The sequence below is a fragment of the Pleurodeles waltl genome, chromosome 6, assembly GCF_031143425.1.
Source record: "Pleurodeles waltl isolate 20211129_DDA chromosome 6, aPleWal1.hap1.20221129, whole genome shotgun sequence".
In the NCBI taxonomy this organism is placed as follows: Eukaryota; Metazoa; Chordata; class Amphibia; order Caudata; family Salamandridae; genus Pleurodeles; species Pleurodeles waltl.
This window is the reverse complement of record NC_090445.1, coordinates 212,623,794-212,648,247: the sequence shown is the minus strand read 5'-3', so window position 1 is coordinate 212,648,247 and position 24,454 is coordinate 212,623,794. Positions and strand designations below refer to the sequence as shown.

General features: G+C 44.7%; 1 protein-coding gene across 4 annotated transcripts in view; it reads left to right on the top strand.

Annotated features, from left to right (window-relative positions):
- The first annotated feature begins 330 nt into the window (after window positions 1-330).
- The window catches only part of ATXN7L3 (ataxin 7 like 3), a 112,557-nt gene continuing 88,433 nt past the window's right edge, over window positions 331-24,454 (top strand). For 2 of the 4 annotated variants that reach the window (XM_069237871.1, XM_069237868.1), the window contains exons 1-6: window positions 331-490; window positions 2,615-2,752; window positions 3,741-3,873; window positions 12,040-12,211; window positions 12,510-12,607; window positions 14,222-14,250. In XM_069237871.1, coding sequence (XP_069093972.1) covers window positions 2,702-2,752; window positions 3,741-3,873; window positions 12,040-12,211; window positions 12,510-12,607; window positions 14,222-14,250 — 483 coding nt within the window. In that variant the 5' untranslated portion in view covers window positions 331-490; window positions 2,615-2,701. Of the gene's footprint in view, window positions 960-2,614; window positions 2,753-3,740; window positions 3,874-12,039; window positions 12,212-12,509; window positions 12,608-14,221; window positions 14,251-24,454 lie in introns of all 4 variants that reach the window. The other 2 variants (XM_069237870.1, XM_069237869.1) reach the window with 2 other exon arrangements.

The window sequence follows — 24,454 nt, the reverse complement described above, 5'->3', positions numbered from 1 at the left end:
CGACAGCTCTTGTACGGCAGAAAGGTGAGCGTAACGTCCTGCCCTGCCACGCCTACAGTTATACGGGATTAAGAGTCTCTCGTTTTTTTCCACGAGGGACCAAGCTTGGGATGAGGTCAGGAAAGTCCCGTGCAGCCGTAGAAGTGGCGCGGGCAGCACGTCACACTTACAGTTACCCTCCCGGTAGCACCTGTTCGAGGTGGGTCGTAAGAACGGGGCCCTCGGTAGGCGCGCCGATTTGTTACAAGAGCACAGAATGGAGTTGCGCGCGCTGCACAACACAGAAGCTTTCGGTTAGAGCGGTCACAGGAAGCGACGCGTCTATGACGTAATGCATAGTTCGGGTGGCTCTCGGCGGAAGTCTTAACAAGCAACGGCGTTCCCAATCACACGGGCCTTTTAGCTGCATCAGCCCTGGACGGTCCCTGAGAGACACGGGCAGTAACGAGCCAGTGCTCCTTGGATGGATGGAAGGAGGGACGTGCAGCAGGTAAACTGTGTGTCCAAGGTACGTTCCTCCCTCGTGGTCAGACTGCACTGCAGCAGTGACTTCGAGCCACCCCCACCCTCCCAACCACCAACCAAGCCTGGCACAGAGCTTGAGTGAGCCGAGCAGCTGCGCCGGTCTGAGCGGCCAGTCTCTGCAGTCTGTAAACGAAGACTTCGCTCAAATTGCACTGCCGGACAAGGGAGGTCGCTGTTGTGTTCATGACTGCAGGGAGGGCGGCACCGGGGGTCTTGCAAACACTCACCGCTGCGGGACCCCCGGTCCCGCTGTTCCATCCAGTTATCGGGCTGCGTTGGAGATGTGCAGTTACCAGCCCTTCGGTACAAAAACGGAGGACGCTGGTTATTCTCAACGCTGAATCCGGTTGCCCACATTGCATTCCAGATCGACTGTCGTTGTTTTAGTCTGTTCCTCGGGACTTCGTACAAGGTCTTCGTTGCAAGACAAAGCGGTGAGTGGTAAAGGGGCATCCGCATCCACTCTCCAGTTGCATCACTTGACGCCACCCAGTGATGCCCTTTGTCAAAAATTGTCGGCGGAGCTGTACTCTCGCATCTTATGACACACCCAGGAGGACGTAGCGCAGTACTCACCAATTCAGTATGAAAGCATCCTAATCCTATTGGAGCTATAAAAACCCAAAGGATTTATGATGAAAATGGCGACATGTTACCAAAACAACAAAGGGCGCACTTATGTATGCTGTATCCTGGCTTCACAGGAAAGTGATAACACCCCCATCGATGCACATTATGTTAAATGTAGGCGTAGTATGCAGAATATTTATCTATAATTACCGATAACGGTATTGTACAGAGTGCACAATACAAACTTAATTTTGACTTGTAACAAAGAGGTTTAAATAATATCAAAGTGAATTATGGTTAAAAAAAAATGTCGCCCCTTTTTCATAATGGAATCTGGAATAATCACTGGGAGTATTCAAACAGACGCCTTTCTGGTTACGTGCATATTTGCAGCAGACATTAAACCCAACGCAACTTGTGACTTGCAGGTGACATCAGGGCCTCTGAGAAAGCACTGAAACTCGCTGCAATGTGTTTATAGTAGTCAAACCTACTTCTCAGCAGGCGTATTAACCCTCTAAGATGGTAGTGCTTGTCAAAAGTGTGATCAGCACAATTGCTCACCAGTATCTGCAGAAAGTAAATTAACTATCTGGGTTACCTTGCGAGTGTTAAAACCAAGGTTGCTAGATTTGCGCAGACCTCCGCAGCAGATTGCTTGCCCCACTATGCCAGCAGGTACACTTTACTAGGGTTCACTCTTCTATTTAAACCAAACCTACGGGACCAGACCTACATGAAACATGGAGAGGCCAATTGACAAGCCTCGTATGTGTACTAATATCCTGATAACTCTCGTTCAAACCTGCATCAAAATACCAGCTCAGTATAAATCAACATCTGGGACCATAAGAGCAACGCTAGGATACCATTCTTATCTGCAGGAGCAGTTATCAGGGTAGATTTTTAAACAACGTCTATATATCTCAAGGATAGACTCAGCACACAATTCAAAATAAATCGAGATCTAGGATTTGACGTGTTGGTGTCTGTACCTAAATCCAGTGTCGATCCCAATGTTTTGAATCAGCAGGGGTACCCATGCTACTATATACTGTAGACCCCATGGACACACCAGCTGTGTACATCGACATTCAATGAATAATACCCCATTATACAGTTCAGGATATGGGGACACAACTCCGAATTTTAAACTTAACATGTCTTACACAAAATGGAGACCACGTAGCTCCACATTCGAGTATGCAGAGGCCTGGCCAATATTCACAAAACATTTAGGAATACAATATTCCCAAACCATCTAGGGACATTTAGGAACCCTAAACATTTAGGGAGGCATACGCCTATACTTCAAACAGCCATAAGATGAAACCAGCTGATCAAGTGTAAACACTTTTTCCCCAGTTCGTAGTAAATCCAGTATAGTTCTTAGGCTGTTGTTTGCTGTACACAACACTCTCGTATAGCTGAAGCCAGAGGCTTCCTAGTAGTGTGTTTTGTTTCACAGCATTACTTTTAGATTTCCTTGTTTTACACTCTGAATATTTTACTTTCGCAGGGAAAGGCTTTGCTGGTCTTGGCAGCAGCTATGCAGCCTCGTATTTGCCATGTCTTACAGCGGCTTCTTCTTCACTAGTGTTTGCAAATGAAAATGGAAGAAATGTCTCTCTCTGGCCTAGACAACAGCAAACTGGAAGTAAGTGAAGGGAAATGTTTTGAGTTCTCCGAGTTCCAATGAAAGGGTGTTTGTGCTGCCTATTCTTGTGAAATGCTCACCTCTGCAATTTCTTACCCCAAGTCTCACCTTTCTTTGAGCATAACAACTAATTTAGCCCACAGTGGTAAGCCTAACTGTACACCCTTGCATACATTTTTTTATATTAGGCCTTGATTCCGAGTGTGTCATTGCTTTCCGACCCCTGCACAAACCCATGTTTGCTTCGGGGTCGGAATTCGAGTTTGGTGGCATTGAAAGTACCTGTTAATTACCGAGAATGCTTAATACACCACCATTAATTAAATTACCGCGTGGAAGACCTGCTGGAATTTAACGTAAAACAAAACGGCATTTACTGTATTATACCATAATCCATTGTTTTTTTCTTACAGTCTGGAAGAGGTGCTATTTATTGTAACTGATAAATTCCACCCCCGCCCCCATGGGTATTGGGTTTTATTTTTTAGCGATAAATAGCACCATCAATCCACGAAACTCTGAATTTGGTCCCTGCCCTTCCCAGAACTTATCATGTTCAATTTGTACATTGAGTAGTCAAGAGGCAGTGTGATACCTTTAGCAGGTGGCGATACTGTGCTTTGAGGCTGGGAGTGTTATCTCCCGCACTAGTTTTTCAGAGGCGCTAGAGGGGTTTCAAGGATAAATGTTGGGACCTGTCCGTAAGGTCTCACTCTGCCTGAATAAGGCAGACATCGATAAATAAACTTTTTGTTAGGTTATTATATTTCCCCCACCATCTCCACTCTACTGGCACTGCACTGTACTAGACTGTTAGACATGCGAGTTTGGGCTAATTGTTATCTTGGAATAAACAGCCACAAGAGATGTATGTTGAGTTTGAAGGAGAGTTATAGTCTCACTATTTCTGATTCATTTTTTGTTCTTGTTTAAATTGCCAATATCCCTGTCTATAGGAGGTGTAATACATCTTTTGTTTTGTTGACAGGCTATCGCTCATGAGATTTACACAGAGCTGATTGAGGACTCTTGCCTGGGACTGTGTTTTGAGGCCCATCGTGCGGCGAAGTGTGGCTATTTTTTTCTAGATGACACGGATCCAGGTAGCATGAAGGATTTCGGTGAGTGGCATTCTGCTGGTTTTGCATTAGTTAATTGATAAATTTTGATTTTTCATCAGCGTTGACAAGATTACAAAAGTACTAAATGTGAGCGCAATCCCGGAAGGATATGGTTTGGAATAACAAAGCAGATATTGGCGGGTGTGGCTTTCTGGCTGCATGGCGATCTGAGAAAAGCTATAAAGTAGTAAATTCTATATATTGATGTGTTCATGGTTAACCTCTGAACCATTTTATTCCTTTATTAGTACAGAAGTATAATTTTGCTCATAGCTTTTTAGGATTCAAAGCTTAATATATTCTTCCTATTGGTTTAAGAGCCTCTGTTTTTAGGTCGAAACCTACGGTTTGCTAACATCATCTTGGGCATTTGACGGCTCTATTTGTTCTAGGCTGTCCAGCTCAAGTTCGTCCATTCCCTTGCCCAAACCCTAGTTACTGTATTGTCCTCCAGTGCTTGATTTCTGTACACAGGCCTTCAACTCTTGTTCTTATCTTGTCACATTTGCTGTGCATTCAAAGACAGAAGCAAAATGGCAGTCTCTCTTCCTTACTTTGTTTCTCGGCCTTCAAAATAAGTGAATTTATGTGATAATCGTGCTGGATCCGTGGAGTGCTTGCGGAAGTCTGTACAATCCTAATTTTTTTCTAGAACACAAACAATTTTAAATGAACTGTGCAGATATTTCAGAATTAGAAAAGACCAAATGAAGCACTTTTTTGGTAATTCTGAAGTGTGGTGAAACCGGATATTTTAAAACGATCAAAACAACTCAATACGTTAGGTGATGACATTTCCACACATTACTGTTTGTGGGCTGTATACTTTTATCAGTGAAACTGTATGTGTGTGCAAATGTAATAGTAATTTCAATTGAAGACGTGTTATCTTTAAAGGAAGTGTGCTACTATACCATACGTATTCCACTCTGCACCAATCCATGCAACTGCACTCTACTCTGCACTGTTCCATTCTGTGCCACCGCACTCTACGCCACGTCACCCTACGCATCAGTACTTTACACCACTGTACTCCACCACTATGTCCTACACCACTCCAGTCTAGACTGCTCTGCACAAATCTACTGTACGCCACTTTGCACCACGCCAGTACACTCTACTCAGTACCACTAAACGCCCATGCGCTCTATGCCAATACTCTACACCCCTCTAATCCGCTCTGCACAGCTGCACGCTTGCCACTGCACTCTACACCACTTTAAACAATTACTCTACGCCACTCTACCCTGCACCACTCCACTGTACCACTCCTCACTATATCCTGCATCACTCCACTCTATGCCACTTCACTATACTCTGAAACTATGTACTCTGTTCCACTGCACTCTACTCTGCACCACTGTAGTCTGCCACTGCTCTGTATCACTGCACTCTACCGCTGAACTCTCCACTACTCTACCCTGCACCACTGCAGTCCACTGTGCACTATTTCAATCTAAGCCACTGTATTTTATGGCTCTACATTGTACGCAGCTGAATTTTATGCTGCTGAATTCTACACCACTATACTCTGTAACACTGTATGCCAAGGCGCACTACAATCACTCTACTGTACACCACTCCACTGTAACTCAGTCTATGCCCTTCATGCCACTGCACTTATACCACTCTACTGTGCACCACCGCACATTACGCCACTGTACTCTGCCACTCTACTGTACACCACTGCACTTATACTGTGCAACACTCTTAATTTACGCCACTCCATGCTACCACACGGCATTGTATACTGCTAAATTCCATACCATTGCACTCTATGCCACTTCACTGTACGCCACACTATGTGACTCCACTCTACGACTCTACCCACTCTTTGCCATTTCTCCACTCCACAGCGCACTCCTTTATGCTACTAGCTTTTAGTCATGCTGAACAGCAGCCGCATTGATGTAAAACACATTGGCAAAGCCAATAGCTCTTGCATAGACCAGATCCATTGGCCATGCCAAATACTTGTTTATTTGCAGAAACACATCCGTCATTGGCCAGGTGATCCTTGGGCAAACATATGTAGCCAATTTACAGTTTTCTCTGAGTTCCTTCGTTGAATCATCCAGGAGCTGTGCAGGATTAAGTGCTGGATCTCAAAGAGCACCCAGCACTCTCCTTTCTTGTTTGATGTTTAGATTTCTTTCATCCACCTGATTGCTTTGTCTGGTCTGCTCTAATGTTAATAATTGTTGATACCCAATTCTATGTGTGAGATTGTGGAGCTGATCAATTTAAGTTATGTCTGTAGCGAGGGGCCCCACGTTGACCTATGTCTGTTTCCAGCTCCTATCTTAAAATAAGCAATTTTCTTAGTAGTTCTTGTGTCAGTAGAAAAGCATTACCATTATCATGAGCTTACCCATCATTTCTAACTCTCACAGAGAAGGTTAAACATTTCCGTAATTTTCACATCACTCTACACCCCCCTCCCCACACACACACTCCAAAGAACCAAGTGACCGGTTCAGGCCTAGAGTTATCTTCTATTTATTAATAATATTGTTCTGCGTCGATTAAATACCCTTTGAGGCTAAGTCCAGTATGAGGTTGGATGTCTAACTATTAGGCTCCTGTTTCGACACAAATATTTGAGTGAAAATTACAATATACTGCAGTTGGATTAGTGGATAGTCCCAAATTTAATAACATTCTAGTGCAGTGGTTCCCATCCTGTGGTCCAGGGACCACCCCCAGAGGGTCCGCTACTGCTTAGAAAATGATTAACAGATTAGTAAGGTGTATAGAAATCAAGTGGCTAAATGTACAATTAAACATTTTAACATACTGTAACTGTCAAGGAATTAGAAACTTGAGGCTAAAAATTAAATTAGTATTGTCAGATTGATTTGTGGGAGCAGTGCAGGTATATCAAACAGATTATAATATAGCTGATGTGTGGCTTCAATTGAATTTAGAAAAGCTCCAACCTTGCCAGGGGTCATAACGGAAGGTAGGTGTCCGTCTGAGTGTTCTTTTGTAGGTTTGAGTAGCCTTGATTGTAACATTAATTGTAGCATTGTCATTGTAGGAAGTTGGCTCTGTATATACTATTTCAAAGTAAGAATTAGTGTGCACAGAGTCCAAGGGTTCCCCTTAGAGGTAAGATAGTGGCAAAAAGAAAGTACAGCCTCAGCAGCACAGGGGCGGCCAGGTGCAGTGTGCAAACAGGCGTCTGGTTTTAGATAGGAAGTAATGGAGGGACCCGGGGGTCACTTCAAGGATGCAGGCAGGCACAGGTGGGGCTCCTTAGGGCAGCCACCACCTGGGCTAGGCAGAGGGTCGCCTGGGGGTCGCTCCTGCACTGGAGTTCGGTTCCTTCAGGTCCTGGGGGCTGCGGGTGCAGTGTTGGTTCAAGGCGTCAGGTCCCTTGTTACAGGCCGTCGCGGTCAGGGGGAGCCTCTGGATTCTCTCTGCAGGCGTTGTTGTAGGGGCTCAGGGGGGGGTCGTCTCCGGTTACTCATGGGCTTGCAGTCGCCGGGGAGTCCTCCCTGAGGGGTTTGTTTTCTGCAGGTCGAGCCGGGGGTGTCTGGTGCAGAGTGGAAAGTCTCACGCTTCCGGCAGGAAACAGGAAGTCTTTCAAGTTGCTTCTTTGTTGCAAAGAAGTTGCAGGATTTTGAACAGAGCCGCTGTTCACAGGAGTTTCTTGGTCCTTGGGTGCAGGGCAGTCCTCTGAGGTTTCAGAGGTCGCTGGTCCCTGTTGGATGCGTCGCTGTTGCAGTTTTCTTCGAAGTTGGGAGACAGGCCGGTAGAGCTGGGGCCAAAGCAGTTCCCGTCTCCAGCTTCTCTGCAGGGCTTCAGGTCAGCAGTCCTTCTTCTTGTTAAGGTTGCAGGAATCTAGTTTCCTAGGTTCTGGGGTGCCCCTAAATACTGAATTTATGGGTGTGTTTAGGTCTGGGAGGGCAGTAGCCAATGGCTACTGTCCTTGAGGGTGGCTACACCCTCTTTGTGCCTCGCCCCTGTGGGGAGAGGCGCACATCCCTAATCCTATTGGGTGCATCCTCCAAACTCAAGATGGAGGATTTCTCAAGGCAGGGGTCACCTCAGCTCAGGACACCTTAGGGGCTGTCCTGACTGGTGGGTGACTCCTCCTTGTTTTTCTCATTATCTCCTCCAGCCTTGTCGCCAAAAGTGGGGGCAGTGGTCGGAGGGGCGGGCATCTCCACTAGCTGGGATGCCCTGGGGCGCTGTAACAAAAGGGGTGAGCCTTTGAGGCTCACCGCCAGGTGTAACAGTTCCTGCAGGGGGAGGTGAGAAGCACCTCCACCCAGTACAGGCTTTGTTCCTGGCCACAGAGTGACAAAGGCACTCTCCCCATGTGGCCAGCAACATGTCTGGTGTGTGGCAGGCTGGCAGAAATTGGTCCTCCTACACTGGAAGTTGGATATGTTTTCAGGGGGCATCTCTAAGATGCCCTCTGGGTGTATTTTACAATAAATTGTACACTGGCATCAGTGTGCATTTATTGTGCTGAGAAGTTTGATACCAAACTTCCCAGTTTTCAGTGTAGCCATTATGGTACTGTGGAGTTCGTGTTTGACAAACTCACAGACCATATACTCTTTATGGCTACCCTGCACTTACAATGTCTAAGGTTTTGCTTAGACACTGTAGGGGCATAGTGCTCATGCACATATGCCCTCACCTGTGTTATAGTGCACCCTGCCTTAGGGCTGTAAGGCCTGCTAGAGGGGTGACTTACCTATGCCCCAGGCAGTGTGAGGTTGGCATGGCACTCTGAGGGGAGTGCCATATCGACTTAGTCATTTTCTCCCCACCAGAACACAAGCTGAGAGACAGTGTGCATGTGCTGAGTGAGGGGTCTCTAGGGTGGCATAAGACATGCTGCAGCCCTTAGAGACCTTCCCTTGCATCAGGGCCCTTGGTACCAGGGGTACCAGTTACAAGGGACTTACCTGGGTGCCAGGGTTGTGTCAATTGTTGATACAAAGGTACAGTTTAGGGAAAGAACACTGGTGCTGGGGCCTGGTTAGCAGGGTCCCAGCACACTTTCAAATCATAACTTGGCATCAGCAAAGGCAAAACGTTAAGGGGTAACCATGCCAAGGAGGCATTTCGTTACAGTCATAGATAGCTTTTGTGTGCCCAATAGGAATGAAATGATCTTGTTATTAAATAGTGCAGTTTTCCAAAAGACAAGACCTTAAATTGCATGCCTTAGGTTTGTGCACATCCTCCTTCCAAGGCGCTTCCAGTCTTTATCACCATGAAAGCAGACCTATCAGTTTGAGGCTGCTCTTTGAGTTGACTTCTATGACCAGTGTCTTTTTGTATATGATGAACTAGCTATTCAAGACAATATCTTGGTGCATGGACTGTTAGAAGAAGAACATAATTGCATTCTAAGGGACGTTCTACAGACATTAAGAAACGCTGGTCTGACCTTACGCAAAGAGAAATGCAAATTTTTATTGTAAGAAAGGACCACCTAGAAGAGATGTTGGAAAAAAAGGACGACAGAAAGATTTTTGGTGGCCAACTTACAATGAAAATGTTAAATAATATGAAAAGAGTTGCCAGATATGTAGGGACAATAACAATAGATTAAATGCTGATAGATGCCCCATGGGGTGAGGCATGGGGAAAATGCATGGATCTAATTTTTTCCTGTGGAATATTTAAGACAGAAGGAAAGGTTTGATGTGGTGATTGTAGATATTCGTTGATTATGTGAGACCTTAACATGTTTTGAAAATAGGTTTTAAGAGGGAAAGTGACTCTGCATTCACATAACTGACAATTTAACCCTGTTAACCTCATGACACGTGGACGAATCTGGGGAAAATGCTTCATTCAAAAGGGTGAGGGTTAGGTAGGCAGGCAAGGTCGAAAATGGTGCTCAATGGATGAGTGTGAAGACACGGAAGCGAGGAGTATGGGTGCAAGGAACATTGATTGTGTGAAGGTGAACCTTGAGATAAAGAGGGATGGTGTGAACAAATTGTCAGAGCCAATTCAGATAGAAGTGCATTAATAGGATGCATGTTAAAGAATAAGCAAACGGTAGACGACTGTAGCTTTGTATCCGAGAAAGAACGATGAAGGAAAAGATAGTCTGTGGCAGCAGAAAGCTTAGTGTGTAGAATGGGTACAGCAGGTGTATAATTAGTGGAAGTGAAATGGTCTATAAATGTATTAGGATGGGCATGTGTGGAAATAGTAAAGCTGACGATGTTGGAAGCTCTAGACAAAGTGTTGTTCCTAAAGCTATGCATACCTTTGAGCACACATACGGAATAGCACTTATTCAATGGTCTAGGGTGCCAAGTTGGCCCATGAGAATAGGCTATGTTGTAAACAGTTTGTTCCATTGCGTGATTATCAGTCATTACAAATAATATTTCCTTTCTTTGTAGAGGGAACGGGGACATATGTTGAGTTGGTTTTTAGGCTATCTTTTTTTTATTTTATTTTTTTAGTTCTTGTTTTCACTGTTCTTTATAGGAAACGTGGATATGTTTTGTATGCAATTTATTTCTTCCCTTCATACTCATTCTTGGGCATGGCTGACTTCTGAAAGGCGTTGGTTATGTTCTCTGTTGTGGAATATTGATGCTATAAAATCACTGTGACAGCATGAAGTCATTCGATCCTCAGCAGGCACACAGATTTCTCAATGAGAGCACTCTACTCTTGAGCTTGCTTTAAATTGTTTTGTCGTGTCGGCCATCATTTTAGTTCTCTATTTTAAGAAATGCCAATTTCCTTGTAAGAAAGGACCACTTAGAACAGATATTGACTTTTTGCTTCTTCATAGCCAATCTTATTCCTCCCAGGCAGGTAGGCATTTACACAATAGTGATAGACTACAATTTACATACCTAAATGGGTTGAAAAATCCTCAGTCAGAGCCAATGATACTATGATGAATGTTGCAAAGATACGACCGCATAGTTTATTCTTTGTACTAGCAATCTCTTCTGTGTAATTGTAATTCCACTGGTGACCGCAGTGAGAGTGCCATTTCCCACTTTTGTGGCCTACTGTCGGACCGTGTCATGGTACTGTAAAGTAACAAGCTTAACCATAACAAACACTCAGTTTAAAGGCACATCATTTCCGTAATTTGTTGGTGTGGGTTTGGCGAGCGACCTGTAACCTACGGGGTGGAGTTTTTACCAGAGCTCTTATTTGACCATTTAAGTTAAGGGTCCGCTAGAAACATCACAGAAAAAGGTCTGAAGTACCAAATGCATCCGTCTTATTTATTTAGTGGTTTGCTTGTATTGACGTGGCCAGCTCTTAATCAGAGTTTTAACACCCTAACCCCCCACAGCAGTGACACTATTGGCGACATCTTTACTAATCCTGCCCACCAACACACAACATGGGAAAGTTGTTGTGTTTTTTTTTTTTCTCCTCAGTGTGTCGCACTGATATTTTGGCTGCCTTCATAATGTGAATGGGATGGGCCTGGGAACTCTTATTACCAAGCTCAGTCTTGAAATTTGACTCTTGGTTGAACGTTTGACACTACAGTTTTTAAATGGAATGATTGTTGGGCTACAGCCATGGGTCGTAGAATGAGTTCTTCGTTTTATGTATCAACGCAGTACCCATAGGAAGTTAGGAAAGAAACCATCATCTGTCCAGTAGATAGATGGAAATAGCTGTCTTCAAAAACCCACAACTAAAACCACTTCTAGAAAAAAGTTTGTGTCACCGGTGGTGTCCAGGTGATTCTGTGCTCTTAGTGATCAGATATATTGAGATAATAGCATATAATGGACCTGTTCAGACTGTATTGTCTTGAAGGTGTCTTAAGTTCATATGATTCAGAATAGTAATAGGCAATTGTCATAATTTCTCAGAGGGTATGCCCCTAAAAGGGGCACTGACTGACAAGGGTGTCACCAGTAGCACTGTGGATAGTTTAGGGTTGGCCCTTACTATAGTTTCAAACTGAGGAATCCTCAGGACTGTAGTGGGCTAGAACTGTGGTTCAGATAGGTTCAGAATCAAGCCAGCCTCCAGTAAGTTGACCCGGATGCTGTTGGTGCAGGCAGACAGCATTGTAGTTCTGCTCGGGCTGAAGTGAGATCCGCAGGGTCTACCTGTGTGCAGCTCAATGACCCAGATGTACATTCCTCCGTCCTAAACTCTTGCAATACTATGTCCCTTGTTTTTTGTCCTCAGAGATTGTGGACCAGCCTGGCGTAGACATATTTGGCCAAGTGTATAACCAGTGGAAGAATAAAGAGTGTGTGTGCCCCAATTGCAACCGGAGCATCGCTGCATCCCGTTTTGCCCCACACCTGGAAAAATGCCTTGGCATGGGCCGAAATAGTAGCAGAATAGCCAACCGAAGGTGAGAGAAGACCCCCCCGCGGCCGGGCCCTAGGTCAGTGACCCTTCAATACATGCACCATTTAGTTGGGTTTGGCTGTAGCTGCTGTTGTGTGGTGACTAATTTGAGTCTGTTAGAGCGATTGGATTTGTTACTTGTGGGCCTAAATCCTAATGGGCTAGTTGGGTAAAAGGAAAGAACCTATTTTGTACTGGCTGAGGTTCAGAACTAGTATTTCTTTGGATTGGGAGTGCCGGGATAAAGGGAGTGGAAGCCATGCGTGACCCTGTTATAATGTGTTGTGCCTTTCTGGTAACAGGATAGCCAGCAGTAATAATATGAACAAGTCTGAGAGCGACCAGGAGGACAACGATGATGTTAACGATAACGATTGGTCCTACGGGTCAGAAAAGAAAGGTAAGCAAAAAGAATATGTTTGTGGATGAAATCGGTTGAGTGGGATCCCTTTTGTAAGATAAATAGCTGTGCAGGAACAGATGGTTTGTGATTTGTGTACTTGGTGCGTTAATCTGCTGTATGGGTTTGTACCTTTTTTGTACCCCGATGGATGACTTTTATGCTGAGGAGACTGATGTCGGTTGTACTTCCTTACCCCTTTCTGGCCACCATAGCACCAACAGGTTTGAATTTCTGCCTGCTCTAAAGAAATCATTGTTTAACTTCAATCTTACTTTGTCAGAACAGCTTCTTAATATGCTGTGTTCTCCAAGAAATTCATGTTGTCTCTTCTGTTTACCATGTATGGCTCCCGTTTTTGCCGTCTTCCAACATTCATGCAGGTGTTGAGCTTCAGTGGCTCAGTGAACTCTTTCTTCAAGCACCTCTACCATCATGGTCTGGTTTAGGGAAAGTTGGTAGCAACTACAAGCAGGTTAATCTGAATTGTGTTGCTCTGGGATGAAATTGGGCAGCCCTTTCAAATCCCTCACTTTTCAGTGCTGCCATTTTGGTCACAATCCTAACTCCTGCCCTGTATAAAACCATGTTTTTATATAGGACAGGAGTTACACCAGTACCCTTTTTTAAAACCATTTTTTCCAGTTTAAGCCAATGAATGTGCTTTGATTTTTCTTTCCTCCAAACAACTCTCTTGTCTGCTGTCTTGGCAATGGCTGCAATAATTACTTCGGAGCCCTTTAGGATGGTCTGCCTAATGATTCTTTCTTGGAGAACAAGCCTTGCCAAATGTTGCTGATATTCCCTCTCGTGATCTCCGAATAAGGGGACATATGACTTAGGTTTGAAGATTTTCGCTCTGGCTTCTCGTTGAGCACTGTGCAGCATCCATTGTGCATTGACTCTAAGTCCCCCCCTGAACTGACTCACCCCACCCCCTGTACCTGAAGGCCAGAGTAAAGAGTACACCTTTTGTCCTTCTCCTTGCATTGCTTCCTGCATCTGGTGTTTACACTTCACCCAATGGGGCATGTGGTTTGGATTGATATCACTTGTCTAGTTGATTTGCAATCTGTTAGATACTACAATCCTGAGTTGTCTGAACATTCCCTTAGTGTGCACTACAGACAACACCTCTGCCTCTCTCGTGGATGTTTGTCATTAGCTTGTAGATATTGTGTAGCAGTATGGTGTGATATGTGAATGTATTTTTTTCGCTCTAGTCTGCTGTATTAAACCTGACCTGTAGGGGTGTGTATTCTGAGTGCCAGCTTTGCTATCTAGGCCATTATAGCATGGTTTCTACTGTCCAAAGCATGCGTTTTTATGTTTCTGTCTCCCTGAAAAGCACCAGAGTCAAACTTCTAATTCAAGGGCTGTTTGTGTGAGGCATACCACTTGTATCGCATGTAAGCTTCTAAATTAAGTGCAGTCTAAGGGCTATATTGTCTGCCTGAAGTGATGGACCAGGAGTGGTTTGTAATCTGAAGTTCATAAAATCAATTTACAGCAATGGTTGTGCATTTGAAATGTTTAGATACCATTCGAATTGAACATGTTACTATTTGAAAGTATGTCTGGTGACGCTGTACTTTGTGTCTCAATCTTTTACAGCAACAACAAAAAAGAGAAAACCAGAAAAGGTAAATGTAACTTGTTTGTCGGAGGCAAAAATCAGGGTAGTGGCATCTGCAGTATCTCACGCATACCATGTCCATTATGAAATTGACATTATTGATGTGTTGTTTTCGAGGTGGCCAGCCTTGCTGGGGAGTCTTAAAGTACAGAGGAATTGCAGTTCAGTATTTTTATCTTTTTTGTTTTCAACACACTGTTAGTACACCATTATTTATGGATGAAATTCTGCAATAATTAGTGCCAAAGTAAGCAGTGCTTCCTGACCAATTTTGCAGTTAACGTATTGCCAAATTTTGACCACCGTGGTTGCATGGTGTGGCCATACAGGTGTTTTCTCTGCACACATGTCCTCTTTTACCCACTCCTCTTAATCTGCCATCATAGAGGGGTCAAGTACAGTCATCAGTAAATATTGACTATGCAGTCCAGTAATTGTTACATAGGTTAGGCAGGGCTATTGCTTTCGTATACGCCTCGTTGTAGTGTTTCCAAAGCTAATTTATCTGTCACCCATCCCAAAGCAGTTTCCACAGAGCCCCATAATTTTTCCAGAATATATTTATCTGGGACCACGTACTAGTGTTCAAGTATGTGTAAAAGAGGACGGTGAGATCATTTTGAAAAGGGCTTGATGTGCCAACCACAGAAATGTGTTATTCTGAAACTCACCTGAGAAAATCCTACCATGATTTTTATTGCTTTAAGTGTAAGCATAACATAAAATCTACTTTTGGCATCCCACCAGTTTAACTAAGGAATGGCAGATGAGATTTCTCATTGCTAGGTCATTGAGGTGTGCAAGTGGCCATATTTTTTTTTTTTTTTTGAAGATCCCTAGAATTTGCAGAGCCAGACCAGGAGGGGTGCTGCTTCTCTGCCTACGAACCTAGGCTCTGAAATTCATTTACTGACCATGTGCAAGCTGAAACCTTCCAAATAAAATTCAGGAGTGGTTTGAAACCCGGTCTGTTCGAACAGGCATACAGTAATTATAGAACGTTAGATCAACCTCCGCTAGCACTAGTGCTTAAATACTGATTGTGGTAGAACACTTGACATTCCAAATAATACAATTTCTGCACAAGTAGTTGACTTTTTTTTTTTTTAGGGGCGTGGAGGGGGGGAGGGCGGGGGGTCTGTTTTTAGACAGTGAAGCGTGGGTGGTACTCCATACTTGTGATGGAACGAAAAGGGTACTAATGTAGATGAAGAATAGTTAATAGCCTTTCTTCTATAGTAAAGCACAGGGGCTTGTAGAATTCCAATCAGGGAAACACTTTTACACACAGATGTAGAGAAACGATTCTTTACCTGAATAAGCATTGTAGTCCAAATTAATTCACCTTTCCAAATTGGTTTTGGAATCTTTAGCAAATGTTTACTGACCTTGGGTGGTGAAATCGTACATAATAACTTTAGTAGGGGATTATTTTTTTAAAATATATATAGCACTTATCACATTTCTTTTTTGAGTATTAATCAGAACCGCCATACATTGAATACATTCTTCTGTTATGAGACTTCCACTTCAATTATTTGTAGCTTTGGAAACTTACCTTGACCGGCGCAGTAGCTTAGTGCAGCTAGTTTAACATGGTCTCACGCTTTGTTTCACTGTGCGGCCTGTATAAGTTGTTCTGCTTATTCCTTTTTGATATTTCATTGGAGGAAGTCAGTCTATAAGGTTCTAAACCTGAAGATGTCCTAGGGCAGGCTCTATTGGATAGAAAAATGAGGCAAGAGATAAGTGGTCTGAAAAATGATTCGAATCTTCTCTTAATCCTTGCATATGTACTTTTGTTCTGGATATCATTTTCATTAGAATTAATTCCTTATCCAAGATGTTGACCCCTGAAAGGCTGTAGGGTGTTGCATAGCATTCTTTATTTGATAGAAGGGATTGCTTTGGGGGTTCTCTGTTTTGCTTGTTTGCTGGAACCTGTTGGCGGCATTTAAATGTTCCTTTCTTTTATCGGCATCTTCCCAAATTTTAAGTAGCTCCCCTTGCTGGTTCGTACTCTTATGTTTTTTGTCTTACAAGCCTTTGCATGTTCAGTGTAGTCGTGTGGCAGGTTAAGATCACTCAGCAGACATGCTCTGGGTTTGTAAATTCAGCTCCCGGGAAAAGCACTAGACATTTTTCCTACTCGGGCAAATAGGTCAAAAGACTGTTCTACATGTTGTCTTATTGTGAATCTTTTCAACACTTTTCGTGCCTAGTGAGTTTATTTTTTCTTGAATGTTTTATTTTTTAGTGCAATTTAACGATTTAGCAAACATGAATGTTCATAATTAGATCGTTGGCAAACATGTGCCCCCTAATGTACAGTTTCATCCCATTCTGCATGTGAAGACATGAATACTGGATCCACATATTTGTTGGCAAATTGAAATATTGCAGCATACAGGATACTGCCGCAAAGGTTGTGTAGATTTTACTTATGGAACGTTTTTAGGAAGAAGCTAGTAGGTCTTTTGACCGATGCTTGTATTGTCTAAAATGCATGTTAAATATTTTTAGTGTAGTTGGTGCAATGAAGATGGGGGTTTCCTGAAATGCAAAGAATTGAAATGTCTTTTACATTGCAAATATGCTTTTGCAGCATTAATCTTTTCTGGATTCGTATGCCGTGCGTCATTCCCTGTTTACAAGCACTGTCCCAGCTAGCTCAGGACTTAAGAAAATTGGCTTTTCAGAGAAGAATAACACCAATGGCCATAGAACTACCAGGTATTCAAACACAGAAGCGGCCAGGCTAAGCAGACACATTTTGACAACCATGGTTCTCATTGGTATCATTAAAAAAAAAAAAAAAAAAAAAAAAAAAAACAATTGTAAGGCTAAATACCCTCATACAATAAATGCCACTTTGCTTGAGGCTATTTAGCCCCCCCAATATTTTTTTGTTTAATGATACCAATGAGAACCATTGTTGCCAAAATCTCACATCATACCCAGGTTTTGATGGGTTTAAGGATTGCTCTTGTTGCCTAATAAGGCTAGGCAGACAACCATGCATCTCACACAAATGGGACCTAAAACAACAAGTAGTGGAGATAATTTTTCAGGAGTGGGGCAAGCCACTGGTGGATTTTTTTTTGCAACGGAGGAAAACACAAAATTGCCAAACTTTGACTCCATTACCCCCACCATTGATCACTGTAGAGTCCCCTGTCAATAGACTAGTCCGGAAAACATGCTTGTTCTTTTCACTCAGTCCTGCTGATACCACTGATCTTACATAGGTACAGAAAAGTAGGGCCACTGAAATTCTACAGTTTTGTGGTGCAGCATTTTTTACATAATTATGGATTTGATATATTTGTCGCATAATCTTTCGTCTGCTTCATAATCTGCACATTTGAACAAAAATACATTTTTTTCTAACTCAAACTGTTCAAAAGTTGCTAAAAATGCAGCAACACATGTTGCTGCATAGCAGAAGACCCTTTACAAAGGTTGGCTGGTCTCCCTTTGCTTGCTTATTGCTAAATTTGAGTGTTAAATTGCTACTAATGAGGTGCAACCTATGCCCAGACAGCGTTAATGTAGGATACTGCCTCTCTATAAAGTGCACTAAAGTACACTGCAGAGTCCAGTGGATCCCAAATTGGTTCTGCAGAGGCAAAAGTACATAGGTCTAATGCTCTATTTTGTGGTAGTGTGGCGAGCAGTTGACTTATCAGAGGGTATTGCTTAACATTTTGTTGTACTCGAGGCAAAAAATGAGAAACACACTCCAAGAATAAACCAAATTTAGAAAATATCAATTCTTTTTTGTAAATGTTTCAAACCCAAGAACTTCGTAATCGGGTAAGTAGACTTTAAGCATAAATACTTTGCAGTTTCCGAAATCAACACTTAGTACAATTTTCAGAGTTCTCTCAATGTTATTGTATGGAGGAAAAACAATATTCAGCAAACATAGGGTTAACAGTGACTTACGAGGTAGAGCTCAGGTATCAAAGGTAAGTACTGGCCACTGATCAGAACCACAACAACAGGTCACACCCCGGGCGGCACTGGGGCGGCCAGGTGCAGAGCTACTGTAAGGCGCCTGGTGCCCAGTGGTTCTCTATGGGAGCTGGACCTCGTGACAAACTGACTGCAGGCTCTAGTTAGGTAGCCAGTTTTGGACAACAAACAATTAAGTAGTAGACTTGGGGTGCTCGGGCACGTAGGTGCATCGTTGGTCCACTTCTGCTGTGCCCTCCGGTGACGGATGCCGGGGTGTCCTTTAGGTGTCTGGTTTTCTTGTCTGGGAGCACTCTGTCAGGGGGTCCTGTGTGTAGAGGCTGAAGGCATTGTCAGGGAGTCCAGCAGGGGTGGATCCTGGGTGACCTCAAGCTCTTATGAGCCTGGGACATCGTTTGCCCCTGTGACCCACCTCAGATTGCGTTGGGGTGATAGGTGCAGGGGTTGCTGGAGGTGTCTAGTTTCCTCTCGCCACAAGGCTGCATCAGAGAGGGAGCCTGCGTGCAAAGGCTGCAGGCATTGTGGGGGAGTCCAGGAGATGGGAAACTTGAGTGGACTCGGAATCTGGACAGCTGGAGGACCTTGCTGGCATCGCTGGTTCTCTTTGCCTCTTGTTGTGGACGTCTGGTGCAGAGGTCGTGTCTGGTTTTTGCTGTCCTTTAGGCTGCAGAGTCCTTTCTTGTTACTTGGTTGCTGAGCAGGTCCCCCGCTTACTGGAGTCTTTTTAGAAGTCGGGCTGTCCTCCTGGGTTTCTCGGAGGCTCAGCTGCAGGACGAGCCCTCTTCTTGGGCAGAGACCAGTGAGTTCTTCAGGCAGTCAGGTAGGGCTGATAACGGGACAGCAGCTGCTTCTTTCTTTTCTGCAGGAGTGTAGCACTTCTGAGACCTTTTCTTCGTGGGGCATCTAGAAATGAGTTCAGGGGTGCCACCTAAATACACAATTATGGGGCATTACAGGGAGTGCCAATGGGCTGACCACCTTTCGGCTGACTATGCCCTTTCTATGACCACTTCTGTTGGGTAGTGGGCATTACCCGAACCCTGGTGGCCGAATTCCTTTCCAAACAAGATGGAGGAATTTTAATGTCCACCTCAGCTCATCAACCTTAGGAGTGGGACTGGGATGAGGTGGGCACACCTCCTTATCTGCAGAATTTTCCTGCCTGTGCTGCTACCAGGCGTGGGGGTCAGGACAGAGGATCGGTCATCTCTTGCCATTTGGATAGACTTGGGTCGCGTTTCAGAGGCGGCTAGGCCTTTTGAAGCTCCCTGCCCTGGAATGTCCCTCCGTCCCTGGATGAGTTGTTAGCACTTCCGCCCCAGAGCAGGCACTTGTTCTGGGCCTCCAAGAGTGTTGGCTGTCACCTCAGGGGGCCAGAACTCTGTCTAGGGTGGCTGCACTGATTTTGATCAGTCAGTGAACACACCTGTAGCTGGGTAGGTTTTCAGGGGGCACCTCGAAGGTGTCCTCTGGGTGCAGATATTGGTGAATCCAACACTGGCATGGGTGTGGGCTCACCAGTATGAGATGTTTGATACCAAGCATCTCCATATTCAGAGAAGTGATCATGTAGCTGGGAAACTCATAGTGACCAGTGTCCAGCACATATATTAAAATGGCTTCCCTGTCCACTTACTATGTCTGAAAATCGGCTAAGACATAGCGGGCATATATGCTCACGCAGATATGCCCTTGCATGTAGTATAATGCACCCTGCCTTTAGGACTGGAATGCCTGCTAGAGGGGTGACTTACATATTTTAGATGTGGTGTTAAGGGAACATGGCTCACAAGCAGTGTGTCATGTTGTGTTTTCACTTTTTTTTCATGTGCTTGGTGAGGGGTCCTTTAGGGTGGCACAATTTGTACTGCAGCCCTTAGGGACCCTCTTTAGTACCCCAGGCCCTGCGTACCAGGGGGGTACCCTTTATCATGGACTTACAGTAGGTGCTAAAAGTTTTGCCAATTGGGGAAAAACTACTCTGCAGTTGTGGGGAAAGAGATCTGGAACTGGGGACCTGGTTAGCAGGAACCCAGTGCAGTTAGTCGAAATTACACCAGAAACATCGCAAAAAGTGTGTGTATGTGGGGGGGAGGAGGGGAGGTGACCATGTCAAGAGACACTTTCCTACAGTAAACAAGCATTTGTAATGCAGTAGGTCTTGCATTTGGTTAAGTTAGATCTGTTAGCAAACTGGACTTTTCTTGTAACCTAAATTGGTCAACCTTGCCACATAATTTGGTCCTCTCTGCCACATAATTCCAGTGGCCCTGCTTATAACTAAAGCACTTCCATTTACCTTCTTCCTCTATCTGGAGCAAAAAATGAAAATATTGCCATTATTAATATATTTTTATTTTGTGGTCCCCTGTGAGTTAAGGGCAAGAATGCCCCGCAAAGCATTATGGGGCGAGTTTCTGAGTGCAGCGAATATTGTAGTTTCTAGACTGCAATGTTCAGAACAGCCCCTAGAGGACACAATAATAAAATTAGCATTTGTAAAGAACATAGTCCTGTAACCATATAGTCAGCCCCTAGAAGGCATAACAACATGAAAACAGAATGACAGAAAGTAATGCAGTGTTACCATATTTGTAGCCCCTAGAGGGAGTGGTGCCTTACATATTTTCAGTCCTACTGCAATACTATTACAAACAAGGACCTTAAAACACAAAGTACTCCCCGCTGTAAAACAAAAGTTTCAGCCACGAGAGAGCCTAAAAAGACACTGAATGGGGAGAGAGGTTACTATTTTGAGGCTCCTCCTCCACAACCGAGTGTAGGGACCCAGAAATGAGCTAGATAGAGAGGGTGCATAGTGCTGAACGGTTTGGTGGAGGTCCCATTGTCGTAAGACCACCACAGGCGGAGTAATGGGCTTGCATGGGAATGGGTTTATAAAAAGAAATGCCCCACAAAGCACTGAGGCGAGTTTCCCCAAGTGCAGTGAATATTGTAGTGTTGGCTGTCCCGCTGTACCGTGAAAGCTGCTTTGAGGATTTATGTGGTGATGTTTTTTTTTTCCCCCAGTGTTTAATGCTCCAGTTTGTATACTGTTCAACGGCTAATCTTGTTAAGTGATACTCATGTAAAGTTCTCCTCGGATCATGGTTGCGCTGTATGAACCTTCACAAAGTCATGTAAAGCGCTCCTCCGATCAAGTCTGCGCTACATGATACTTCAGGTCCTTATGTAAAGCACACCTCCAAGTTTGTGCTTTATGAACCTTTTTAAAAAAAAAAAAAAAATACATTTAAAAAGAACCCCTCTTCAGCTTGTAGCATTTATGCGCAGACACCACAAAGAAATAGCGGCATGCCTAAAATGAGCAAGAAGAAGAAACCGCATACAGCCATGCAGCATAAAGGTGCAAGACAAAAGAAAAAAAACGTAGTGTGCTACACTAAGATTTATGGCCGATCATGCAATAATCCATGGGACATGGTCAGTCTCCAAGGCGGTAACAAAGCAACCTTAGGGGGACAAATGTAAAGCATTTACCAATGAAATCAAGGGAATTTTGAAAGACAGGCCAAGGAACGAATAAAAGTGATGGGTATGTTGCAAACCCACAGATGTAGATTACAGCCTATAGGCTCAACCTAAAAAATGACAGAATAGTGAAGTCCTACTGAAAAATGTGCTGTATTAGGCAGCATCATTTCCTTTTTCTGTGCAGCATAATTTAGTCAACCTTTTTGCATAATTTGGCAGCTCCCCGGCTGCATAATTCCAGTGGCCTTGCACATGAGTAACCACAACACCAACCCGTCTTACACCTCAAGGGCCCAGACAGACCTGGTTCTCTGATCTTGTGGAAATGACAGGCTAGAAAGGTGACACTACCAGCTCATCAAAGCTTGTTGACAGTGCAGAGGGGCCGGGTATGTCACCCAGAAACAGCTATCCGGAGCCCAGCGGCATGGCTTCTGATGATCAAGAGTCTGGTCATCTAGGACTTCAAGAGACAAGATGGAGCGCCAACCAAACCAAAACTCAACTGGGTGGTTTTCCATCAACCTTGGTCTCACGTCGGCCGTCTCCATTTGGGGCCATCTTCGGTCTTCAGGGGTATATCTTCCACCATGTTCACACCGTGCCTTTCCATCACTGTCCTCGCAGTCACGCAAAATACCCTCGGACATAGCCATCAGGTCTGCAACCTGTGTCTCTCCCCTGAACACAACAAAGCTGATCGCGACACTTTTTGTTTGAAGAAAATACTAACTATGCAACCATCAGGCCTAACGTCTCAATGGCACAGAGGACCAGAGACAAAACACCAGACCTTTTCAGCACTGAGGATATTGAGGGGGGAACAACATGCACAAGTATGAGGCTTGACATCTTTAAAATGTCACGGAGGGACAGAGCCACACATACACACACACCCCAGACATTTCCAGCACCGAGGACATAGAGGGGGAACGCAGTGCACACTCGCTGGATGAAAGTACCTTCTCTTCCAACGACCGCTTTGGGTCTTAGCTGGAAATCCAAGGTCTCACACCAGCACAACTAGCTGTGAGTACAGTTACACACCCCACCCCACACCTTGCTACCGATCTCACACACAGGGCAACACTCTGAGTCCAACAGCTACTGTAGGACAGACTGCAAGGCCACCACTGCCTTCACTGCCATGGTTGGCCCCGACCAACATCTTTAGAAGTAATGGCCAGCCCCAACTTAATGCAGAAGAAACCATTGAAGCCGATTACTTTGACACCGGCTGCTCCCGCCTCGGAGTTGAGCCGGCACTTTGGCGTTGAAACAAAAACTTGTGTTGGAGCAGAGACCATCGATGTTGTAGCCAAGACCATTGACGCCGGGCAGCAAGTTCAGCCACGGATCGGGACAGTCAGACCAATCCTTCACAAGCTGCAACAAGAGATCGAGACCACCAGAAACACCTAATGATCCATTCACATACAGGCTGAATAATCGCCCACTGTAAAGAAATGGCTCCCTGTTGCAGTTACCCCCCACTTTTTGCCTGATACTGATGCTGACTTGACTGAGAAGTGTGCTGGGACCCTGCTAACCAGGCCCCAGCACCAGTGTTCTTTCACCTAAAATGTACCATTGTTTCCACAATTGGCACAACCCTGGCACCTAGGTAAGTCCCTTGTAACTGGTACCCCTGGTACCAAGGGCCCTGATGCCAGGGAAGGTCTCTAAGGGCTGCAGCATGTCTTATGCCACCCTAGGGACCCCTCACTCAGCACAGACACACTGCTTGCCAGCTTGTGTGTGCTGATGGGGAGAAAATGACTAAGTCGACATGGCACTCCCCTCAGGGTGCCATGCCAACCTCCCACTGCCTGTGGCATAGGTAAGTCACCCCTCTAGTAGGCCTTACAGCCCTAAGGCAGGGTGCACTATACCACAGGTGAGAGCATATGTGCATGAGCACTATGCCCCTACAGTGTCTAAGCAAAACCTTAGACATTGTAAGTGCAGGGTAGCCATAAGAGCATATGGGCTGAGAGTCTGTCAAAAACGAACTCCACAGCTCCATAATGGCTACACTGAAAACTGGGAAGTTTGGTATCAAACTTCTCAGAATAATAAACCCACACTGATGCCATTGTTGGATTTATTAAAAAATGCACACAGAGGGCATCTTAGAGATACCCCCTGTATTTTACCCAATTGTTCAGTGCAGGACTGACTGGTCTGTGCCAGCCTGCTGCTGAGAGACGAGTGTCTGACCTCATGCGGTGAGAGCCTTTGTGCTCTCTGAGGACAGAAACAAAGCCTGCTCTGGGTGGAGGTGCTTCACACCTCCCCCCTGCAGGAACTGTAACACCTAGCAGTGAGCTTCAAAGGCTCAAGCTTCGTGTTACAATGCCCCAGGGCACTCCAGCTAGTGGAGATGCCCGCCTCCTGGACCCAGCCCCCACTTTTGGCGGCAAGTCCAGGAGAGATAATGAGAAAAACAAGGAGGAGTCACTGGCCAGTCAGGACAGCCCCTAAGGTGTCCTGAGCTGAGGTGCCTCTGACTTTTAGAAATCCTCCATCTTGAAGAAGGAGGATTCCCCCAACAGGGATAGGAATGTGACCCCCTCCCCTTGGGAGGAGGCACAAAGAGGGTGTACCCACCCTCAGGGCTAGTAGCCATTGGCTACTAACCCCCAGACCTAAACACGCCCTTAAATTTAGTATTTAAGGGCTCCCCTGAACCTAAGAATTTAGATTCCTGCAACAACAAGAAGAAGGACTGCCTAGCT